General features: G+C 44.0%; 2 protein-coding genes across 2 annotated transcripts; one reads left to right on the top strand and one right to left on the bottom strand.

The window, feature by feature from the left end:
- Positions 1-1,113: 1,113 nt before the first annotated feature.
- On the top strand, positions 1,114-11,140 carry LOC308326230 (uncharacterized protein). The gene is made up of 4 exons (XM_080779038.1): positions 1,114-1,361; positions 2,237-3,233; positions 8,216-8,397; positions 9,856-11,140. The coding sequence occupies exons 1-4, from the start codon at positions 1,181-1,183 to the stop codon at positions 11,028-11,030; spliced, it is 2,535 nt and encodes an 844-aa protein (XP_080635164.1). The 5' UTR covers positions 1,114-1,180; the 3' UTR covers positions 11,031-11,140.
- A 4,142-nt stretch (positions 11,141-15,282) lies between these two features.
- On the bottom strand, positions 15,283-21,780 carry LOC308327445 (tripartite motif-containing protein 16-like). The gene is made up of 7 exons (XM_080780949.1): positions 21,404-21,780; positions 19,812-20,192; positions 19,444-19,539; positions 18,307-18,540; positions 16,898-17,048; positions 16,479-16,538; positions 15,283-16,346 (listed from the first exon to the last, which is right to left on the bottom strand). The coding sequence occupies exons 1-7, from the start codon at positions 21,632-21,634 to the stop codon at positions 15,826-15,828; spliced, it is 1,674 nt and encodes a 557-aa protein (XP_080637075.1). The 5' UTR covers positions 21,635-21,780; the 3' UTR covers positions 15,283-15,825.
- Positions 21,781-23,227: the final 1,447 nt, after the last annotated feature.

The raw sequence follows: 23,227 nt of genomic DNA, 5'->3' as shown, positions 1-23,227 counted from the left end.
TAGTATGGGGGGGAAATGGGTCAGAGGACTGACTTTTTTTAGCGGTCAGTTTCGAATGGCAGCCGTCTGTAGTTGGTGTTTGAGAGCGCCGGTTATGAAGGAGTCTAGGGATTCACATTTCTTAATGGCTGTTGGTAGGGCGTTCCACATTTTAGTGGCATAGGAATGAAATTAATTGAATCCCTTGTTTGAGCCATATATCTGGGATTGTGCACGTGGTGTGTTGAACTCCCTCTGCTGTTTATGAGTGTGGACTTATTAAAGTATTTAGACAGGTAGGCCTACATGGGTATCTTAATGGTGTAGCGAAGCAAATCTTGTAGAGTAGAGTAGACGTACCATGCAAGCCCATTGCAAGTTGCTGTACTCTGACATCAACCCTAAACCATTCCAGCCTGTCAAAAAGGGTGGGTTCTGGCCTTCTGGGAGTAAGGCCTGACCAGTTTGTTTTGGGATGTCTGGAGCCTTGTTTTAAGGGCCTGCTGTGGTACCTAGAAGTAGAAGTGCATGCATAGTCGAAGAAACCTTGTGTGGCTCCTGTTAGGCCTCACTGGTCAACAAAAACACCTTTTACCTTTTACTGATTACTGATCCAAAAATAATGGATTGGTGTAAGGATAGTTTCTACTGAGTTTAGAGCTGAGGACCTTATCAACCTGCACCAGATGAACAACTACTACTTAGAAACAAGCCACAATAAACAACTACTCTCTTTAGAAACAACTTAACAAGCCCAAATAAAAACAAGTCCAAAGTAGCTTATAATGAGCGGACATGGCAACCATGGCTACCGGAGGAGAAACTGCATCCGCTCACTGGTCAGCGGGGTTCCTCTCACGTCGCCACCTAGAGGACGGGAATGCGTTTGATGTGACTGACCATTCACAACACGTTTGACACGCGGTAATCTCTCAGTCAAAACAGATGACGTTTTTGAGGAACAATAAACAATAGGGAAGTTGTGTACAGTATGTCTAGTGGATATATTTTTTTTAAATAAAACGAACTCTCCCATTCCCCGTCATTACGGTAAATAACATCCCGCGTCACGTGACCTGACCGCTGGCCTCTCTTAGCAGCAAATAAGCATCTCTTTTTTTGGGGGGGAGTCCCAGAGAGTCCAGCATCTTTTTTGGATGAAATTTTAGCCCCGTGTTGCTTTCGTGCAGCACCCCAAAAAATGACCAAACTGCAGTTCCTGAACGTCTTCCTGACCGAGCGGCTTATGCTCGCCGCGCAGGAAATCTACAAGTCCGTGGAGGACACCATCCTGGAGTACCAAGAGGAGATAGCGCTGCGCGAGCGGGAGAACGACCATCTGAGGCGCAGGCTGCGGGAGGCAGGCATCGAGATATGGCCAGGTTAGCGCTATTAGCATTGTTAGCATGCTACAGCCAGGAGGTTGCGATATATGGCCAGGTTAGCGTTATTATTATTATTAGCATTATTAGCATGCTACAGCCTGGAGGCTGCGAGATATGGCCAGGTTAGCGTTATTAGCATGCTACAGGAGGCTGCGAGAGGCATGCATTAATATTATGGAACCCCCCCCCCCCCCCCGCAGTTAATATCGATATGTTAGCATTATTAGCATGCTGCTACAGGCTGCGAGAGGAAGGCATTGAGTTATTATGGCCAGGTTAGCATTTAGCATTAGCATGCTAATACAGGCTGCGAGAGGCAGGCACCCACTGGGCTATGGCCAGGTTGGTTAGCATTAGCATGCTACGTTATATTATGCTCTGCTGGCTGCTAACTAAACAGTCGTGTTGTGGGGAAAAAGTCGCACCCACTTTCCATAATATGGCTGTCGTGTCGCTTATTAGTGAGGCACAGACTTTTACACCGAGTGTTTATGATGATCCGGCTACTATAAAGGGACACGTTTGGCGTGTTTTTGCTTTTATTGCAGGCCCACATTCCAATCTGGCTAGCGTTAGCTCGTCGGCTAGCTGTAGGCAACTTCAGCTGGTGTTGTGGGGCTGCCTGCGCAACCTTTGTTCGTTAGCCAGCTAAGCTAGCCCCAAGTTAGCCGACTGTGGCTGGCTGTTTGGCTGGCTGTAACGCACTGTAGCTTTAAGATGTGATTCTTCTCGTGTTGCCCGCCTTCATCGTCAGTGCAGTTGTAGTGCTAGATTGTGTAGCGTCTCTTCTCTCAACGTTTGTTGTTTTGTAGATGATAACTTGAGACTCCCCCCTGGTGTGTGTGTGTGTGTGTGTGTGTGTGTGTGGTCAGACCGTCCCTCCATGATGCTAGAAGAGGAGGATGGCGAGCATCCAAGGCGCGAGTGGAGTCCCAGCATGGGCCACGAAGAGCGTCTCCCCCTCCAGATCAAGGACAAGCGAGAGCTCCGGACCAGCCAGGGCAGCGAGGAGCAGCTCCGCGGTGGCGGGCACGGCGGTGGTGGCGGCGGCGGCTCGTGCGGCACGCCGGACTCCATGTTCACCCCGCCCCGCGTCACCAACGAGTACCCCCCTCAGGAGGCGGTGGCCCACACGTCCAGTCTCCCCCAGCAGCAGAGCCAAGGCGTGGAGAACAGGGAGACCAGGGACTCCGGCTCCGGCCGCTCGTCCAGACACGTGAAGGCGGAGGGTGGCGGCGGCGGCGGAGGAGGAGCGGCGCACAGAGGCTCGACGGCGTCCAACACCGCCCCTCCTCAGCCCCTGGCCGCGGTCAACCCCAACTGCTCCAACGAGAACAACATTGACATTATCGGCGTGGAGAACGGGGGACAGATGGCGGGCTCCAAGGGAGCCGCCGGGGGCAGCGGCGGCAGAGGACAGGGCTCCCACATGCGTAACCAACAGGCCGCCAACAACAACAACAACAGCGCGGCGGCCGTGGACCCTCACCAGAAGTCGCCGCTGCAGGCCCACATGTCGTCCTTCTGCTGCAAGGTGTGCGGCGAGGCGTTCAGCCACGCCGGCCACTTGCACGTGCACGTGCAGGTGCACACGCGGGAAAAGCCCTACCGCTGCGGCGTGTGCGGGAAGTGCTGCAGCTCCTCCGGCCGGCTGCAGGAACACGCGCGCAGCCACACGGGCGAGAAGCCCTTCCGCTGCCAGATCTGCGGCAAGGGCTTCACGCAGATGGCCCACCTGAAGGTCCACATGAGGATCCACACCGGCGAGAAGCCCTACAGCTGTCCGGTGTGCGGAAAGTGCTTCAGCCGCTCTGACAAAATCAAAAGGCACCTGCAGACCCACAGCCGCGAGGGAACCTATTTCTCAGGGCAATGAAACCGGTGTTATTTTTTTGTTTGTTTCTTTTTTAAAACCACCCACTTTGTGAATCATGTTGATATGGGACACTTTAAGAAAAAAAAAAAAAAAGCTAATTTTGCTGCCATTAAGACGAGGCTTTTCTTCCTATTTTCAAAGAACAAGGAATTCTGCATCTCTTAGAATGTTTTTTTATCTAGCCTAACACTTCTCCATGCCATAGTCCTGCAATAGAATTTGTATTGCATAGTCAGTTTTTAGTATGTGTCATTTACTTACTTTTTTTTTTACTTGTCACTGAATATGAAATCTCTAAGACACAATTTGATGACTTATAGCTAGCCTTTTCTGAATTATTTAGCCTTTCTTTAGTCGTATACCTAGCATGATGAACACAGTCTTCCACACACCTTGAAATGAGATGCATTCAGAATTGCAACAATGTGCAACATTCCACAACTTATAATGACGCTGTCGGGTGGAAACCTTGTATGTCCTACCTTAAACGGTTCCTTTTTATTATTGTTTTTAATTTTTTATGGCCGATCTACAAGCTCAAATTGCAGTTCTACAAGCTTATAATGCAACCCGTTGTGAGCTTGTAGTGCTGCTATTTTCGCTACCTTTTTTTGTGTGACACTGTCTCTTGTAGATAGTCTGCAGACTGCAGGGCCCAGTGGTCTCTCAGCGATCTCTGGATCTGTATGGCACTGAGGTGGTGAGGTGAAAGGCCGCTGCAGCAAAACGCCTCTGTGTGCCTTCTCTGCCTCCCGGTACCTGACGTCTCGTTATCCAGCGTCGACGGTACAACTGTAGCGTAATGGCGGCACTTCTCTCATGTGTTTTGTAGGACATGCGCACTTTGTGCATTCTGTAGTGAGCTTGAATGACAGTGGCAGTGCCTTTCTTCTTCTTTTTTTTTTAGACCTTCCCGAACTCTGGAATCTCTGTAGGTGGCTTGTATCTTCAAGGTGGCACGTCTTAACTGTATACTCTCGTTGTAGATATTTGCCCTCAAAGAGAGCTGTGTATCGGCTTTGGGTGATAATGGTTGCGCTCCTACGGAGCAAGTATCGTTTTATATTTATACATATCGTCATTCTCACTGCAGACTGAATAACGGTAGCAGCCTGCCGTTTTCCCCTCGGCTCTCTTCTGACTTTCATGCCTCTGTCTGAACCCTGCTTGGAGAATGACAGCAGCTCCCTTCATCTTCAGGTAGTCTGTGCTTATCACGTTGCAATCCATGCGAGCTCTGAACTGCCTGTGCATCACTACAGCTTTGTGCCGACGGTATTGGGCCTGTATGAGTGTGGCACTTTGATGCAGTTTCTCTAAATTCGTTCCTGTCAACTCTCTCCCTCCAATTGGCTTGTATAGAAAAGAGTGGACACCCGAAAATGGACATCCGCATTCAGCAATCTGGCTCGCGATTTTTGGACCAACACTAGTGGTTCATGCCGTATTTAACCCAAATGACAGGCTATGGTTGTTGAGTGTCTGCTGTCCCTCCTGCCCATGGAGTACTGGAAGCAGTTTGTGATGTTGGAAAACATGCAAGGTAGTAAGTAGACATCGTATACATTTACGAAAAAATAATAAATATAAAAAAAGTTTAAATATGGAGATGCAAGGTTTGTGCCCGACAGCAACGATAAGCGTGTCTTTATTTTTAGACACCTCAAATCCATAGGATGTCAAGTTAATCTTGACTTGGGGAACTAGACTTGAGACCTGTCTTGTACTTGTCTAGTCTGCTGGCAAGAAGTCGACCACATACTTTGTAGCCAAATATCAGGAGAGAATAAAATCTAGGTTGTAAAGTACTTCACTTGCAAGTTTAGTCATGGTTTTCAATAAATCATATTTTTGGGAGCATCTTTCTGATTCTGAATAGCCTTTTAATTAGAAACCTTTAAATGTTATGTCATGAAGCAGATATGCCTAATTGTATTAAATGGGGCTGGGGTGAAAAAGGTTGTAAATCCATAAATGCTGATCATTTGAAATTCACATTTTCTTATGCCTGTTCTAAAACAAGAGTTTCTGACTCTTGTAGTATTGTCACTATTTGACACATAAAAAGGTTTCTTGCCTAAAATAATCCATGGCACAAAAGTATTAAATTGCTAATATCCTGATGCATTGTTGCAGCGCTGAGTACAACTTAACCATGATGTGTATTCTGTACATGTTGTCCATTGAACTATTGGAGGAATCTATTGTGAGACTTTGCTCTGCTCTTTCATAAGATAATGTGATATTGTTCTGTAAAATACCACTAGTCCCACTCCCGAGCTATCATGCAATGTAGGAGTTCTGTGGCGTCCTTTTTGTATGACCCGCACTATAGCATAATGATTGAGTTGATGCAGAAAGTGACTGCATCACCACCACAGGCCATACAGTATTATCCCAGGCTAACGTATATAAGCTTTTTTTTTTTCTTTTCAAGAAGGGGGTCAGTCTGTGCAGACTAAAAAGGTTTATATTCCCCCAATGTTTCTATAACGGCGAAGGTCTGTGTAAATGTCAGTTTCTTTTTGAAGAGTGGTCTCATTGGAGGTCGTTTTTTTTTTTTTTACTAGTAACCAATGAAACGATTGGTCTTTAGAATCCGGTGCTTGCTCAGCAGTGCCCACTGCCCGACTCCAGCCCGACCCCTCTTGAAGAATGAACTGTACACTTTACTTTTTTTCTCAGGACTTAACCCATTCTGACCGGGCACCCATTTTGGTGTTGGCATCATGTTATGCTTTAGCTATTGAAAAATAGCAGATCTACAAGCTCATAACGCGCCACCGAGTGGCGCGATACGAGCTTGTAGGTCTGCTATTTTTGAAAAATTCGAAGAACGACTGACATTTTTAGAATCTGATCTCAGGTCAGAATGGGTTAATCAGACCAGTGTGTGTCCCGTGGAAACCTCGTATGAATCTGATCTCAGGTCAGAATGGGTTAATGCTGCATTCATGTCACATAGTGTGCAGTTGGTTCCCAAACGTTTTAGCTCGAGACCCGAAAGAGAGATTCTATGTCTGTCTCCCCCCCCCCACCCGGGACCCAAACTAGTGAGAATATCACGGATCTACAAGCTCACAACACGTGGCATCCTGTCAGCTTATAATATAATATTGTAGAAGTATGTTTATTTTTTAACGATTTTCTTTATTTAAAGTTTTTATGGGATTATTTTGAAGGAGGAAAAAAATGCATTATTTTTCTAACTTATGAAAAAAGTTTTGAGTGTTTTTATTTTTTAATCTTTTGAAATAACGCCCCGACTGGAAAATCATACACATCCTGAATCCATGTCTGAATGGTTGGAGGTTTGTTCCATGTGGGCTTGGGATATCATATATAAATTTGCCCTCGCTATCAGAAATACATTGTACATCGGAACAACTCGAAACCCCTCAGTCAATGACTGAAAAAAGATGAGCATTATTTAAACATTAATCTGGTTGTCCCTAATTTGGGCAAGGTTTCATCTTTTCCCCCATCCCTGTGTTTCCCACTTAACCTTTCGAGTTTATGGTTAGGTTTATTGTTTTAAGTGGGGAACAAAGAACCATTTTCGTTTGTGGGGAGGGGAACATGGAACCTGGGGAACATAGATACGGTCCCCTTTTTCTCAAATGTTTAAAAACAAATACACCTTCTAAAAGCTCACATAGTCTTGCTACACGGTTGTGAGCTAAAAGTATTTAGGCCTTAGAGTGTAGATAGTTACTAGTTCTAGTGTCCTCTTCAAGTAGCATACGATTTAGACTCTCATAGATTTAGTATTTTATCGATTCTAACGTTAGATTGAAAATGTCAGAATGGATTAAAAATGCAGTCTAAATCTTAGGCTACTCTTCACATCAAAGTGCCATGAATGCAGCACGACCAGCATCCCTCCTCTTCAGTCTACTGTCTCTCTCTCTGGGACTACTTTGTTCCCTCCCTCCCTCTCACACACACACACACAGACATACTTACATATTACTGTACAGTGTTGTATCATTGTGTATTAAATGTTATTTTTTAATAAAGTAGTAATTGAGTATTTTTGGTTTGTAGAAGTGTTGTGTTTATTCTTTTGACTGGGGGGGGGGGTGGATGGATGGGAAAACGTAATGTCTAGAGTAGAGATTCTCCGACAACCGTCCAGCGATTGGTCATCGGCCGATATTCACTCTGGTCGGTAATCAATCGGCAATTTACCCTATCTGGAGAATTACACCATTTAAGTGGTATAAATGTCAATCAGATGTATAGTATAACATTTTTATGACAGGCCTAAACATTCTCTCCTTCCTCCCCAGTCCCCACAACACAGGAACAGTTTTGAAGTGGGTTTAGACATAATCATTTTGGAAATATTAAAATGTGCAACATTTCATAAGATCGATATCGGTATCGCTCCCAGAAAACCTGATTTGAGCGTCTCTATTAATGTCTGATATTTGACCTGTGCGTGTGTATGATTATTATCACATTTGTTTTTCAGATTTTGTATTGACCTGTACTTTCCTTGAACTGTACCAATTCCGCAAACTTAATAACATTTTCAATCAATCAATGATCCTGGCAGGGAGGGAGACACGCCGGCCACTGCCAGGGTACATTACGGTAACGACATGACGTCACGAATCCAGCCAGCCGACGAGGACGCCATCTTTTTTTTGTGTGTGCTGTTTACGTCAGCCTGATTTCGTTGGCGGCGTAAAAAATAGCCGATCCACAAGCTCACAGCGCAACGCCGTGCGACGGCCTCGTGAGCTTGTAGATCGGCTGTTTTCGCGCGCGACACTGCTGCGCAAGGACTACAGAACTACAGTAACCATGATCAGAGTGAGGTAGCGCGCCTTGTCGTCACGTGACCGTCGCCGCCACAAGGCATGCGTGCGCCGTTGATCCGCGGATGTGTCGGTAAAAGTAAACAGAGGCGATCACAGATACTATCGCACCACATTATTAGTATTTGTATTACTAGTTCTACGAACTAAACGATGACTAAGTTACAATACCTGAACACGTATCTGACCGAGCGGTTGATGACAACCGCTGAAGACATTCTCCAAGTGATCCGGGAGACCATCTCCGAGTTCCAGGAGGAGATCAACCGGACGAAAAGTGAGAATCAGTATCTGAGGAGGCAACTCGCTGCAAGCAACGAGAGAGGACAAGGTAACGAAATGATAAACAAACCCAATATCATCATGATCCTTAATCTCCCACTGTAGTCATCAGGATGAGTGAGTAACGCACGGCAAGTTGTTAGATCAAACTATATAGTTTCTGAAGCTAAAAGCTATATTGTGGATTGCAAATGTGCAACGGGAACCTTCCAACCTTCCATTTAAAGCACATAGCCTATTTGCACTTTGGAAGAGGTAAGTTTGCATTGCATTTTAGTTATACCTTGTTTGCCATCATCATGAAACTCCAAATATTGGTAAAGATATATTCAGGGGTTGTTTCTTTGCGCCATTGATTAGAAATGGCTCACCCAAAGGAGTCCAGGCATAGAGGCATGGTGAAACAAACGGGTCTCAAAGTCAACCTTTTAGCACATATCATCATAAACAACTGCCAAACGCAAACAAAGTTCTGCCAATCTATAATATTACGAAACCAGTTTCTTCTTTTTGTTTGCTACTTCTTTCCTTTTTTCCTCCTCCTGGAGGCTGGAATTAAAATGTCAAATTAGTGTTGATTTCTCACTATTTGAGTTTTATAGTGACATGAAATTATAAGTCCCTATAGGGCTTAATGCAACCCCCCCGTCCGTCCACACACGCACACAGACACGCACCACCTTGGAAGCAAACACGTGAGTGTTTGGTTTGGTCTTTCAGCACCATAGACAGCACCTTTTTATTGTATTTTACCCAAAGGCAGTCTAGTCTGTGGAGGCCTATTTTCAAATCAAATTAATCAAATGACTACTACATTACATTTGTTTTTTGTTTAAATATAGCTCTACTATACTTTGACTAAGACCGCCCACACCTGTCCAATGTCCAGGCTCTGCCAGCATAGTCTGCCAGTGACATGTTGAGCCCAGTGTTGTTTTCGTCGACTAAAACCAAGACGAAAAATATTCGTCGACTACCTTTTACCACGGACGAAAACTAAATAGAAACTAAGCTATGATGACTAAAACTAAGACTAAAAATACCGGCAATTTTGTCAACAAATAAAAACTCGACTAAAATGCTAGGAAGGGACTAGTGGAGAAGAGATCCAGTATAAGTCATTTTACAATTACCTTAGTTGCATGCTGAGAATAGCCGATCTACAAGCTCACAACGTGTTGCGCTGCGACACGTTGTGGTCTTGTAGATCGGCTATTTAAGAAAAAAAGGGCAGGTGTCGTTTTTCTTCTTTCTAATTATTTGTTAGGCCCACTGTTTTGTATTTATTGTCATGATTTGTCACCATCCGAGTTGGCTTTGTCCGACGCTTTTAAAGGTCTTTAAATAAATACTTTCTGAAACGTCTATGGGGAAAAATGACTGGGAAATTCTCTTCCGGGCCGCTCGTCGCAATGAAACTGCGACGCTCTACTCTATAATGCCATTCTAACAACAACGCAAATCATGTGAGCTCATCATGCTTGTTGTTTTCCTATTTAATTCGCAGCACAACAACAGACTGTGTGGGTTCGCGTTGTCCCGCCCCCGCCGCCCCACGAGAAGCAGCAACAATGTGAGATCGACAAGACGAGTCCCGCTGGTGTCCGCGAACACCCGGAACCCCCGCTGGTCAAGGAGGAACGCACTCTCAGAGCATGTCAAATCGAGGAACGGAATCTCAGAGCATGTCAGACGGAGGAACGGACTCTCAGAGCATGTCAAAATGAGGAGGAACGGACTCTCAGAGCATGTCAAAATGAGGAACGGAATCTCAGAGCATGTCAGACGGAGGAACGGACTCTCAGAGCATGTCAGACGGAGGAACGGACTCTCAGAGCATGTCAAAATGAGGAGGAACGGAGTCTCAGAGCATGTCAAAACGAGGCGGAACGGAATCCCAGAGCATGTCAAAACGAGGAGAAGCCTCCGGAGCCAGCCGCCATCCACACGCCGGGCGACGGTGACCTCAGTACTTGTGTCTACGGGACGAGCGATAACAACAACGGCGGCGGCACGCCCCGGCGACAGGCCGACCCGACTCCGCCTGTCGTCGACGACGGCGTGGAAGAAGAGTGCGACATCCGCGTCACAACGGACCAGTTCAAAACGGACCAGTTCAAAACGGACCAGTTCAAAACGGAAGCTCGTCACGAGGAGTATGGCGAGTCCATCGGTGCTTTTGAACCCGAACCTCCGGTTAGTAGCAGCGCACAGTGCTCCAGAACTCAAAGCGAGTGCGCGGAGCAGCACGTGCTGCTGCTGCCGAATCGACGGGACTGGAACGAGAAACCGCCCGAGGAAAACTCGATACCGGATCACGACCACGACGACATGGAGTCTGCAGACTGCATGGAGTCCTCCTTGACCTCGCAGCAGTACCTCACGTATCACATGCAGTCGCTCAACAACAACAACAGCAGCAACGACAAACTGGGCTCGTCCCTCTGCAACATCTGTGGCAAGACCTTCAGCTCGCTGGGGAAGCTGAAGGAGCACCAGAGACTCCACACGGGGGAGAGGCCTTTCTGCTGCGAGTTCTGCGGCAAGCGCTTCAACCAGAACTGCAACCTGAAGGTCCACGTCAGGGTTCACACCGGGGAGAAGCCGTACCCCTGTCCGGTGTGCGGGAAGGGCTTCAGTCAGTCCTCCCAGGTCAAAATGCACCTCAGAACTCACAAATAATACAATCTCGTTCTTCTGACATTGCTTGGGATCATTCTGCAAAAAAAAGACACTAAACATTTGGGAGGCGTGTGAATGCATAGTACATGTACTTATAAGACTGTTATTGCAAAAAAAGATGTGTGTAATAATATGTCATGTGATTAAAAGCTGCATATTTTTTGGAGTCACTGAAAATAGTGGAATCTGTATGAAGATAAAAGCTATCGTGGCAAAGCTATTGTTCAACAGCTAAAGTTTCAAATGACGGTTAAAAGTGGTTAAAAGCTAGTGCGTTCCCGTCCTTAATGGGTCAAGCTCCTAGTGTCAGATTTGTTGAACACACTTATTTTCTTCTTTTTTAATGACCTACTCACAGTCTCACCCCAAGCCTTCGTAACCATGCTTATTCTGGATTTTCCAAACATGGTTAGATTCTGTGGGGGAAAAAAAAGGTAACAACTAATTGCTGAACTACCGGCATTGTCTCTGGTGGTGATATTAATAAAACTGAAACCCTTTGATTGGATTCATGTGGTTCTCCACCCCAAAAATAACCTATTTTCTGTCAGTTTGCACTGACATGCCATGAAGCGTTGTATTCACGGAGACATTCCTAAGACAATCATTTGATTTGAACCGGGTCCGGGGTGCCTGCTGCTCAGTGGCCTCCTAATGATTGGTTTAGGAATGCACAAAAACAAAAACAAAATGAAAATAACAATCAAGGCTTCATGGGCTACCTTTTGCTGTTTTTAAATTTCAGTTCAGTTCAGTTTCGGAAGGAGGACATACATTCATACATTGCACACAAATTCCAACATTTTTCATATTCATTATTATTATTATTTTTTATATATGTTTTTTTTTTATTTTTATTTTTTTAGTGTCCATAGGTCCTGTCCTTTCCGAAAAAGGGTTAGGGAGAAGCCATAGGCTTGTCGTGCCCTACCCCTGGAGTCCATTTGTTTACGTGTAGCAGGCCGTGCCTGCTTACACAGTGCATAATTACATTCATGCTGTCCTTATGTATGTACATTCATCTACACACATTCATATATATATTACATACAACATACATACATAGACACATCCATATACTAATAACTGTAAATAACAACAATGAAATGAAATTTGAGTCGTGAATCCGTCAGTCAAGAAGAGACAATATTTATAATTTTGGTTCAGCTTATTTTAATCATAACCAGGCATTGTACAATGATGATTTCAAGTTCAGCTTCATTGTAATAATTACACCATGCTGCACATTTTTACAAATGCAATGAAATATGTGGCAAATCTCTCTCTCTCTCTCTCTCTCTATTCAGACAATGAAAAACAAACTAAACACAAGATATCAGGAATCCCACAATGAAAACAAGTTATGTCATCCTAACTGTAGGTGGCGGTGGTGCCTACTGTTAAAATGCCACCCGTAAGAATTATTCATTACAAAGTGAATGTAAAAAAAAAAAGGAATAAATCCAGCTGCTGCTGTCACAGACAGAACATCTAGTTGTAGTTACAAGTTCAGAACACTAGGTGGCACACTGACACTGCTGCTGGTGTACCTCCATGAGCAGCACACTGGGAAATGTTGTACATAGATTGGCAGCAAATGTTAGTTTTAGTCGTCGTCTCTTCAATAGTTTTCATTTAGTTTCAGTCAACCTGGAATGTTTTAGTGTTTAGTCTAGTTTTAGTCGACTAAATATCATAAGAATTTAGTCGACTAAATCCACAGTTGATTTAGTCGACTAAAATGTATTTTGGCGGTGCCTTGATGCCGTCGTAATGACCGTTGTTACACTTGCTGAAAATAGCCGATCTACAAGCTGTGAGCTTGTAGATCTGCTATTCTCAGCATGCAACCATAGTGTACATTATAACAACACATAAATGGTGCATTTATATTTCATTACATTCACACACCGGCACCAACCAGCACATCGGGAGCAATTTGGGGGTTCAGTGTCTTTGTAGACAGGAGGAGGAGGAGCCGGGATTCGAACCGCCGACCCAGGGATCATTGGACGACCTGCTCTACCTCCTGAGCCACAGTCGCCTCTACACATATAGGACCTCATTTATCAACCGTGCGTACGCCAAAATATGGGTGCACGCCGAAATTGCCGACATTTTTGACATTTACAATTTCCGGCAAAGCTTGAAATTGAACGTGACAACGTTCAAAACCCACGTCTGCTCCGCAGCTGGCGTACGCTGTTTTTCTGTCTTACACAAGCGGAGCAGCATTGTCTGAACTGCTGACACGCTGTCACAGGCATCTAAACATATGTTTTCGCTCCTAAAATGTTAATATAAAACGGTATGTGTATGTAAAAAAAAAGGGAGAGATTTCCAACTTTACAAGTAATTAAAATCGCGCAATTAAAAACAATATAACATGTTTACAATGTATTAGTTTGTGCTTAATCAAACAGTGATTTACTGGCCTTGTTATGCAAGCCACTTGTGAGATGATTTTGGAGCGCATGCGGTGGGAAAAAAAAGGCATAAATGGATGCCTTTATTTCCAAGTGACAATGACAAGCATACAGCTTGCCTATTTGTAGTAAGTACTAGCAGGCTATAGGCGTAAGGGGCTTAATCATTCACCATTTAAATAAGTGCTTAGACAGGTGTTGACAGTTTTGACAGTTCAGATAAAAGCGAGATCATTTTCGGGGCTCGGGAGGACGGGACCGCGCGGCGTGCGTCGCCAACACATACCAGCACACATGCAAGCGGCAAGCCTTCATCCATATGTTTATGATTCGTTCATCAATGATCAAATCAGAAATCACTACATAAACGTTGATTATGACTGCCTTGACGACATGATAGCCTCTCTCATGCTGCATGAGAGAGCTAGGCTATCATGTCGGCAGTCACCTACAGGACTTTAATATCACAGCAGTGTGCAGTCTTCGCCGTGCACTGCGCACGAATGGGTAAAATTAATATAGGCCAGCCTACAAACTAATTCCATTCATGGCGATGCGATGTCGATGTGTCATGTATATGCGTGCATGCGTGGACATGCAAGGCAAGCGAGGGGAGAGGGAAACAGACAGGCCTACAACTTTATTTAATTCATGCAGGTGTTCGTTCTTTGCGTGTGCGTCTGTGTGTGTGTGAGTGTGTGTGTCAAGAGTGTGGGCAGCAAGGCACGGGAGAAACGTATTTTTTCCTGTAACCCTGGTTACCAAACTTACCAGCCGTCGTATTGCAATTGTTCATGTCGCAAAAACGAGGGCAAGGCTTGATTTCATAGGGCGTGCCAGATATATTTCAGCCGTCACATTTATTAACGTCAGAACGAAATTAAGGAAGGATCAGCTGTTTGCGATCACTTTATAAATGCCGTGGCGACGTGGGTGTACTACGAAACCTGCACTCGAATCTGTGGCAGATTTTACACTCGATTGATAAATGAGGGCCATAGCCTACTAGGGTCAAAGCAAAGTAGGTCTCGACACTATTCGTTCTGGACACTAGATGGGAGCATTGCATCTTTAATGGGACAATGGAGCCTCAGCAGCTAATGTGGTTACCGGTATTTGTTAATTAGATCTCCAACAGATCTAGAGCAGTGGTTCCCAAACTTTTTCATCTCCTCCGATTCAAGCCCACAGCGGCTTTTGAGCGCTTTATTTTTTTCCTTCTTGTTTTGAGGCTATATATATATATATATATACATACATCTTTTTTTGTCCTGAACTCGTCACATTTACCATTGACAATGAAAGGAGAATTTACGTCATATGTGTCTGAACCAATCAGCTTTTTGTAGCAACACAAACCCATTCCGACCTGAGATCAGATTCTAAAAATGTCTTCTACATCCTGACAGTTTTCATTCTGACCTGAGATCAGATTCCTAAAAATGTCTTCTATGTCAGTCGCTCTTCGATTTTTCAAAAATAGCAGACCTACAAGCTCGTAGCTCGTAGATCTATTTTTCAATAGCTAACGCACGACATGATGCTAACAACAAAATGGGTTCCCGCCCAAAATGGGATAAATGCTTTTGACAATGAAAGGAACATTCACGTGATATTATGTAGACGAGCATAATGGGCTATTTTGGCCAGAATGAGATGATATATATATGTATAGTGATAAGAGCGCCCCTCACTTCACACGGGTGTGATTTATTTTAACCTCAATCCTGCCTGGCTCTGGGTACAGTGGTGGAAGTAAGTACTATTATGTTTCAGAATAAAAGTAGCGATATCACAAGATAGAAATAAAAAGGTTACAAATAAAAGACCTGTATTCAATGTTTTATTGGATTGAAAGTATAGCCTATATTGAATATAGCCGATCTACAAGCTCACAATGAGGCAAACAAAAAAGGCTCCACAGCCTGACAGAGGGCTCTGCAGTAACATGAACAAGACAACAGACATACTGAATAACCACTGACAGAGGGCTCTGCAGTAACATGAACAAGACAACAGACATACTGAATAACCACTGACAGAGGGCTCTGCAGTAACATGAACAAGACAACAGACATACTGAATAACCACTGACAGAGGGCTCTGCAGTAACATGAACAAGACAACAGACATACTGAATAACCACTGACAGAGGGCTCTGCAGTAACATGAACAAGACAACAGACATACTGAATAACCATTGATCTGCAAAGGAATGCAATGAGCATTTAAATCAATCAATTGGTTGACTGATCATGATGGTGACACATCATTCTAACACATGCATTCATCAAGAAGGGAACAACTACAATCAGAATTAAGAATACAAAGTGTTCAACTGAATATCGCTATCAGTATTCTTAACATGTCTACCATGTCTTACACAGCTCTGCTGTATTTTCATAGACGGGCCAAAGCGCCATCCCTGGATAGAGAGGTTGTGTGAACGTGGTTTTAACTGTGTGGAGGAGGGTCATTGTGTCAGAAACACTGTAGAAGGACAGGGTGCCTGCCTTGTGATCCAGATACACCCCCACTCTGGAGGAGGCAGGCCCTGACACTGTAGTGACAACACTGTTGTGGCTGAACCAGTAGTCGTTACCAGAGCACACTAAACACCAGGATGTATCATTGGATCCAAAGACGGTCCGTCTGTCGGTGTCTTTATAACAGACTGCTATAGTAGCCCCTGCACCACTCCTCTCTACCTCCCAGTAACGACGTTCAGACAGACCCTCTGTACACAACACCTGAGGATAGTCCCCTACAAATCTCTCTGCATTATCAGGGTAAGGTTGTTGTTGTTCTGTTCTAGTCACCTTCCTCTTCTCCTCTGACAGGGAGAGCTGTTTGTCTATTGTGTTCACGTCCAGAGACAGAGGACAGGAATCTGTGAGAACACACGACAAAAGAAAATCCAAACCTCATCAACCTCATTGTGTTTAGAGTTAATAATTATCTCAGATAATAACATTTCAGATTGAAACGTCAACATTCAGAAACAACACCAACTTGGACTCACATCGTAAGAAGTCCTTCCTGGTCTGAGGCTCCGCTGGATGTAAAACATCAACTGCATACTCTGGAGACACAAGAAAACAGTAAACGTCGTCATACTGAAGGATGGATTCAACTGAAGTTCCAAAAAGTTAAAGCTATTATAGCTCGATAGTAATCATTGCTTTAGTAAACAGAAAATACATGTTCAGGTGGGTTACAAATGTCAACCAATCAGGAGAGAGAACTCCTCAAGATCATCAAATACTAATAATCTCATCTCTCCTTTGAGTAATATTATTGTTGCTTAATTCTTATTTTACTGTCCAATCTGACAGACTGATGTGTACCATCAGTCTGTTCTAGTTCAAACATCTCCACTTGCCTTCTGGCTTCATGCATCCATGTTTACTATGAAAAACAAGAAACACTTTTAAATCTCACCTATCTGTGGCCAAGTTGTCGTCAGGATGTTGTCCAGTTGGTCTCTCAGACCAGACACGACATCAGTCACATCTGTGAAGGACCTCAGAGGACAGACGACCACACTGGGTGAGACTGGAGATCCAGTGGAACTGGAGAGAGACCGGAAACTCTGGAGAGAGACAAGCAGAGAGACCAGTAAACCACTTTAGACAGGGACGATCAATGATGATCATCAGTGCCCATACCCGAAGGCGGGGTTGGCGAAAGGGCCTTTCTGTGTGGAGTTTGCATGTTCTCCCCGTGCCCCCTAGGGTAGGTAGGTACCCTCACAAAACTGCCTCCCCCTGGCCAGCCGGGGCGCCTGATGGAGAGGAAAGGAACTGGTTGGAATAACGTGTTCCTTCCACGCGCTACGTCCAACCAGGGAAACTCCCCCCTGTCAGGTGTAAAGGAGCAACTTGGACACTCGGGCATGAAGGAAGCATGAGTTCAAGTCCGTTGCTCTCCCCTTGTCCCCTTGACTAGGTTGGCGGAGGGTGTGTAGAGCCCAGGATCACATTAGATGATTGACACAGGGATGAAAAATGGGTTACAAAATCGTGGGATAAAAAATATATATATAAAAAAATAATAAGATGATCAATAGATCAGTGCATTGATCACAATATTGTAGAGTTGAGCTGATGTTCTTGTTGTTTATCCCATTCTGAACGGGAACCCATTTTGGTGTTAGCATCATGTCGTGCTTTAGCTATTGAAAAATAGCAGATCTACAAGCTCATAGCGTGCCACCGAGTGGCGCGCTACGAGCTTGTAGGTCTGCTATTTTTGAAAAATCGACTGACATTTTTTTAATCTGATCTCAGGTCAGAATGGGTTAATCAGACCCAGTGTGTGTCCAGTGGAAACCTCGTATGAATCTGATCTCAGGTCAGAATGGGTTATTTGTTTCGGTTTCGGCAGAGCCTTCTTCAGAGCAGACTAAAACGTGATGAAACACATTTTATTTTGGAGTGCTGCTTATTCCATTTAGTTGGTTTATGAGTTATAAGTTATTTTAAAGCTGAGCTCCCACTGCCTTAAACAAAGGGCAGTCTCCAGAGGAAGCACACCTGTATTTTATTTCTTTATGCTGATCATTTAGGTCTGCTAGTTTTGGATTATTTTTTTTTTTAATGGAAACAATCATGCACTAAAATGATTATCTAAAATTATTGTGATTAGGCGATTATGTAATAATTGGTATAATAATACTAGTATTATTAACTACCAGCATGAATAATGTCATGTTATGCCATGTCAAGTAATCTACTATAATGTAATACATTAAATTATAACGTATTTTAATCACTTCATGGAATGGAATATGAAATATGAAGCCGATTTGTTCTTTCAGAACCAAAGTGTCAAAAAGCCACGTGTGGAACCTGAATGAATGTGATGTCGTCCTCAGTGTTGGACAGCTCCTCCAGCTCAGCATGTCTCCTCTCCAGCTGCTCCAGGGTCTGTTCCAGCTGTTTCAGGAGAGCCTCAGTCTGAGCCACGGCATTCTGCTGCTGACCTCTGATCAGTTGTTCGAGCTCGCCACGTCTTCTCTCAATGGAGACCATCATCTCACTGAAGATCCTGTCACTGGCCAGCACTGCTGCATCTGCAGAGCTCTGCTTAGCGCGAACACACACACACACACACACACACACACACACACACACACACACACACACACACACACACACACACACACACACACACACACACACACACACACACACACACACACACACACACACACACACACACACACACACACACACACACACACACACACACACACACACACACACACACACACACAGATCTGCTATTTTCAAAAGATCTTGAAAATAGGTGTACATCTTTGAATATATATTTGTAAAGCAAACATTTTGAACTCAAATCTTTGCTTCTGGAGGTCCCTGGAACAAAATATTTTGAAATGGGGGTCCGGTCAGATACATCTCATTTTAGGGTCCTTGACATTAACCCCTTTTGGTGTTAGCATTACGTTATGCTTTAGCTATTTAAAAATAGCAGATCTACAAGCTCATAGCGCGCCACCGAGTGGCGCGCTACGAGCTTGTAGGTCTGCTATTTTTTTTAAACCGTCAGGATTTAAGACATTTTTAGAATCTGATCTCAGGTCAAAATGCGTTAAAGAATGCGTAAAAGAATTCTTCTGTACGTTAGAATCTGATCTCAGGTCAGAATGAAAACTGTCAGGATGTAGAAGACACTTTTATAATCTGATCTAATAATAATAATAATAATAGCTCAGATTTATATAGCTCTTTTTTGAATACCCAAAGCGCTTTACATTAGGAACACTAGGAACGGACTTTAATAAGAGAAAAAAAGGAAAACAAAACATAACAGATACAACAACAGCACAGGGTTAAAAAGATAAAAGGATAAACGAGGCCTCAGCTGGGGAAAGCTATACTACGGAAGAGGTGGGTTTTGAGTGAGTTTTTGAAGGAGAGGAGAGAAGGGTCAGAATGGGTTAAATCGTTTTGAGAACCACTCACGTTCAGGACGTCCAAGACCCGTCTCTGGTCTTTCAGCTCGTTCTTCTTCTCCTGGATCTTCTGCTGGACTTCCTCCTGACTCGTCGCCAGCTGTTTCTGCAAGAAGCAGGAAGAGATACAGTTTGGTTTGTAAACATTGTGGACTTTTTCATGTCGGGACCATAGACTGTAAAACATATGGACAAAGCGTTCTCCGGGTCTGATATGGACGTAAGATGAAGCCTGTCAGTCCTTGAAATGTAAGCTCACAGTGCATCGCTTTGTGTTTGTGCCCTGCTGCGAGCTTGTTTTAAATCTGCTATTTGTTTAACATCTCTAAAAAATAATGTATTTCGTGTCTTCAAGTGATGGTGGTGGTGCTACTGTACCTGTTTCTCTGCCCTCTCTGCAGCAGCTGACACCGTGTCATGGCCCTTGTGATCATCCATGGTGCACAGATAGCAGATGGACTGTTGGTCTGTGCGACAGAACACCTCCATCAGCTTGTCATGACTGGAGCACATCTTCTCCTGCAGTTTGTCGGTGGCCGGGACCAGCTTGTGCTTCTTCCAAGTAGGACCATCGTAGTGAGGCTGAAGGTGAGTCTCACAGTAAGAGGCCAGACACGTCAGACAAGACATGAGAGCTTTGCGACGTCTGGCTCCGGTGCAGACATCACAGGCCACGTCTGTTGGAGCGGCGTACAGCGGAGCAGCAGAGGAGGCAGCAGGAGACTGCTGAGCTCCTGCACTGCTCAGCTTCATCACCAGCTGGAAGTAAAGAGAAGAGGAGGGGAGGTCACTCACCCAGGAGACATTCAACACAGTCATTGTGAGCTTCATGGTGATAAAAACGTTATTTTAACACAGGTTCTGAACTTTGTTCTGAAGCCTTGTTAGAAATGTAGCTTACAATGTACGCATTTAGCAGACACTCTTAGCCACTACTAGGTTTGCCCTAAATGAATGACAACCCCGGGTGGCAGCTATAGTGGCTCAGGGCTAGAGTGACGAAGTGTCCTTGAGCAAGACTCTGAACCCCAAATTGCTCCCGATGTGCAGGTTGGTGCCTTTCATGGTTTCCTCCAGCATCGGTGTGTGAATGTGTGTGTGTGAATGCACCATTTACAAGCCAAGAATAGGGGCACTAGGGTTTAATGATTAACCAGTGCAGTGACTATAACAAAGTCAAAGATCAGAGTAAATTACCTTAGTCAACAGAACAAAGTGCTAGAATACCATCAAACCTTAACTAGCATCCGTTTAAACCAGTGGTTGTCAAATGAATAATTATGCATTTGTCCACAGACTCCCCTCCCATCTCAAAATACTTTTGCCAGGGACCCCCATAAAAGATTTATGTCGTTAAACAAACAAAGATATTGCATATGGTGTTCAGATATGCATTGTGAGCTTGTAGATCTGCAATGTTCAAATAGCTGATGTACCGTTTACAGCATGTGCATAGTAGAACTGCTGTGGCAGAAAATGGAGTTTCATGTGTGGCAGTGTTGTTTTTGGCAGCAAATTTCTATTTTAGTTTAGTCATAGTCTTTGGACTGAAACTTGGATTTTAGTCGACTAAATCTACAGTTGATTTAGTCGACTAAAATGTATTTTGGCAGGTCTTGATGCCGTTGTAATGAGTGTTTTTACACTTGCTGAAAATAGCCGATCTACAAACTCACAACGCGTCACGCGTTGTGAGCTTGTAGATCAGCTATTTTCAGCAGTGTAAAATGACTTATACTGGATATCTTGTCCACTAGTCCCTTCCTAACATTTTAGTCTAGGTTTTATTTGTCGACGAAATTGTCAGTATATTTAGTCTTAGTTTTACTAGTCATCGTAGCTTAGTTTTCATTTAGTTTCCATTTGTTTTTGTCAGTGAAAATAGGTAGTCGACGAATTTTTTTTGTCTTAGTTTTAGTCGACGAAAACAACACTGATTGTGTGGTTGTAACTTTGTAAGGTCATCTTACCTCAGCCAGCAAGTTGTTCCTTCTCAAAACTGGTCTAGGACTGAAGCTCTCTCGGCATTGGGGACAGCAGTAGACTCCAGTGTCATGGTGGTCCCAGTAACCCTCGATACAGCCGCTGCAGTAACTGTGTCCACAGTTTAGACTCACTGGTTCCTTCAGAATGTGCAGACAGATAGGACAGCAGAACTGCAGGTCCTGGTCCTGCTCACATCCCTGTTGTTGTTCTGCCATTTCACTGACGACCACGTTCACACACTGAGAGAAAGCACAACACAACACTTTGGTTTACTCTGACGGGGAGAGAGAGAGAGAAAACACAGCTCTGAGTTTCATTTCTTCTGAAGAGAGTTGGGAGAGGCTGAGAGAGGGTGCGGCTTCCTGGATATTTGCAAGAGACAGGGTTTTAAAGAGACAGTGAATGAATGTGTATTTTTTCACAAACAGGTTCAGCAAGGAAGCCTGGTGACGCTGCCATCATTTTTTTTAAATATGTATTTCACAGGAAAACAGTTCCTGAAACAGAATTATGATTACATATTGCATTACATTATGTCACCTTCTTTGTTAGTTATCTGCTCATGTTAGTCCCCTAGTCTATCCTGGTGTTATTGACTGACAATGCTTTATTGGGATTAATAGACTAATTTACCTGTGGAGACCCGGGCCCTGGAACCCCTTCAAATACTGCTGTTGGTGGTCCCGACTCCCGAGTCCCCAGAACGGTTCGGGGGACTCGGGAGTCGGGACCACCAACAATGTCCTTTTAAAGGCAGTGGTTCTGGCAGAAGCACTGCCTTTAAATGGACATCCAGCCTTGAGATCTCTCTCAGGCAACACATTAACTCCACTTAAGTCTATCTAGGGTTTATTAGACTCAATTGGTCTGGTTTTAGTACTAGTTAACAGATTAACTAAATCGCGTTACTGTAGTTAGTACTATAGGGTCAAAGCAAAGCAGGTCTCGACACTATTCGTTCTGGACACTAGATGGCAGCATTGCATCTTTAATGGGACAATGGAGCCTCAGCAGCTAATGTGGTTACCGGTATCTATTCATTAGATCTCCAACAGATCTAGAGCAGTGGTTCCCAAACTTTTTCATGTCAAGGACCCCCAAAATTACACTCATTAGCCCACGGACCCCCATTTGAAAATATATGCCAGACATTTTTACGGCTCTAGCAGTGATTCTCAACACATTATTATTTCAAGGACCCCCAGTTTGACATGCATTAGTATACGGACCTGCATTTAATGGCATTTCTATCTCTGAGATCCCAATTTATATTGTAAAATCAATAACTCTACAAACTGTACAAATGGAACAAAATGGATCCATTAGGGTCCATTTGTACACGCTCTGAGTTACAGACTCATAAGGGTCCATTTGGTTCCAAACTATCATTTAGCTGGGGGTCCCCTGACCCCACTTTGTGAACCAGTGGTATAGAACTATTAAAATATATAAATATTAACATTGATTTGTATATTTATTAAGTTGATTCTAGTGCTAGACAGACAAATACGTCAGACATTTTTAAATAATACTTTTTATACTTCCCCTTCAACTAAACGTTATTAAATAAGAATGGCGGGAATGCTTTAAGCAGTTCAAAGACACAAAAAAACACCGTTTTCCCAGTTTATTAAAAAAAACTGTTATTTCAACGTTTGTTTGGAAATCAAAGAAAGCCTTCAGTACAGTACCACAGGACCGTTTTTTCCACACACGCACACACACACACACACACACACACACACACACACACACACACACACACACACACAAATGACACTATAGTGACACGCAATGTCATTTACAGC

Source organism: Protomyctophum bolini, assembly GCF_963924005.1.
Source record: "Protomyctophum bolini genome assembly, chromosome: 2".
In the NCBI taxonomy this organism is placed as follows: Eukaryota; Metazoa; Chordata; class Actinopteri; order Myctophiformes; family Myctophidae; genus Protomyctophum; species Protomyctophum bolini.
Note: the sequence above shows the minus strand (reverse complement) of the source record. Positions and strands in the feature narration are given on the sequence as shown.

What these genes read in the sequence shown, in the direction of transcription:
- LOC308326230 (XM_080779038.1), top strand. Translation starts at nt 1,181, where the DNA reads ATGACCAAACTGCAGTTCCTGAACGTCTTCCTGACCGAGCGGCTTATG. An exon ending in AGGCATCGAGATATGGCCAG is followed by an intron (nt 1,362 to 2,236) that starts GTTAGCGCTATT and finishes GTGTGTGGTCAG; the next exon opens with ACCGTCCCTCCATGATGCTA. An exon ending in GAGGGAACCTATTTCTCAGG is followed by an intron (nt 3,234 to 8,215) that starts GCAATGAAACCG and finishes TTCTACGAACTA; the next exon opens with AACGATGACTAAGTTACAAT.
- LOC308327445 (XM_080780949.1), bottom strand. Translation starts at nt 21,634, where the DNA reads ATGGCAGAACAACAACAGGGATGTGAGCAGGACCAGGACCTGCAGTTC. An exon ending in GGGTCTTGGACGTCCTGAAC is followed by an intron (nt 18,541 to 19,443) that starts GTGAGTGGTTCT and finishes CGCGCTAAGCAG; the next exon opens with AGCTCTGCAGATGCAGCAGT. An exon ending in GACAACTTGGCCACAGATAG is followed by an intron (nt 16,539 to 16,897) that starts GTGAGATTTAAA and finishes TTGTGTCTCCAG; the next exon opens with AGTATGCAGTTGATGTTTTA.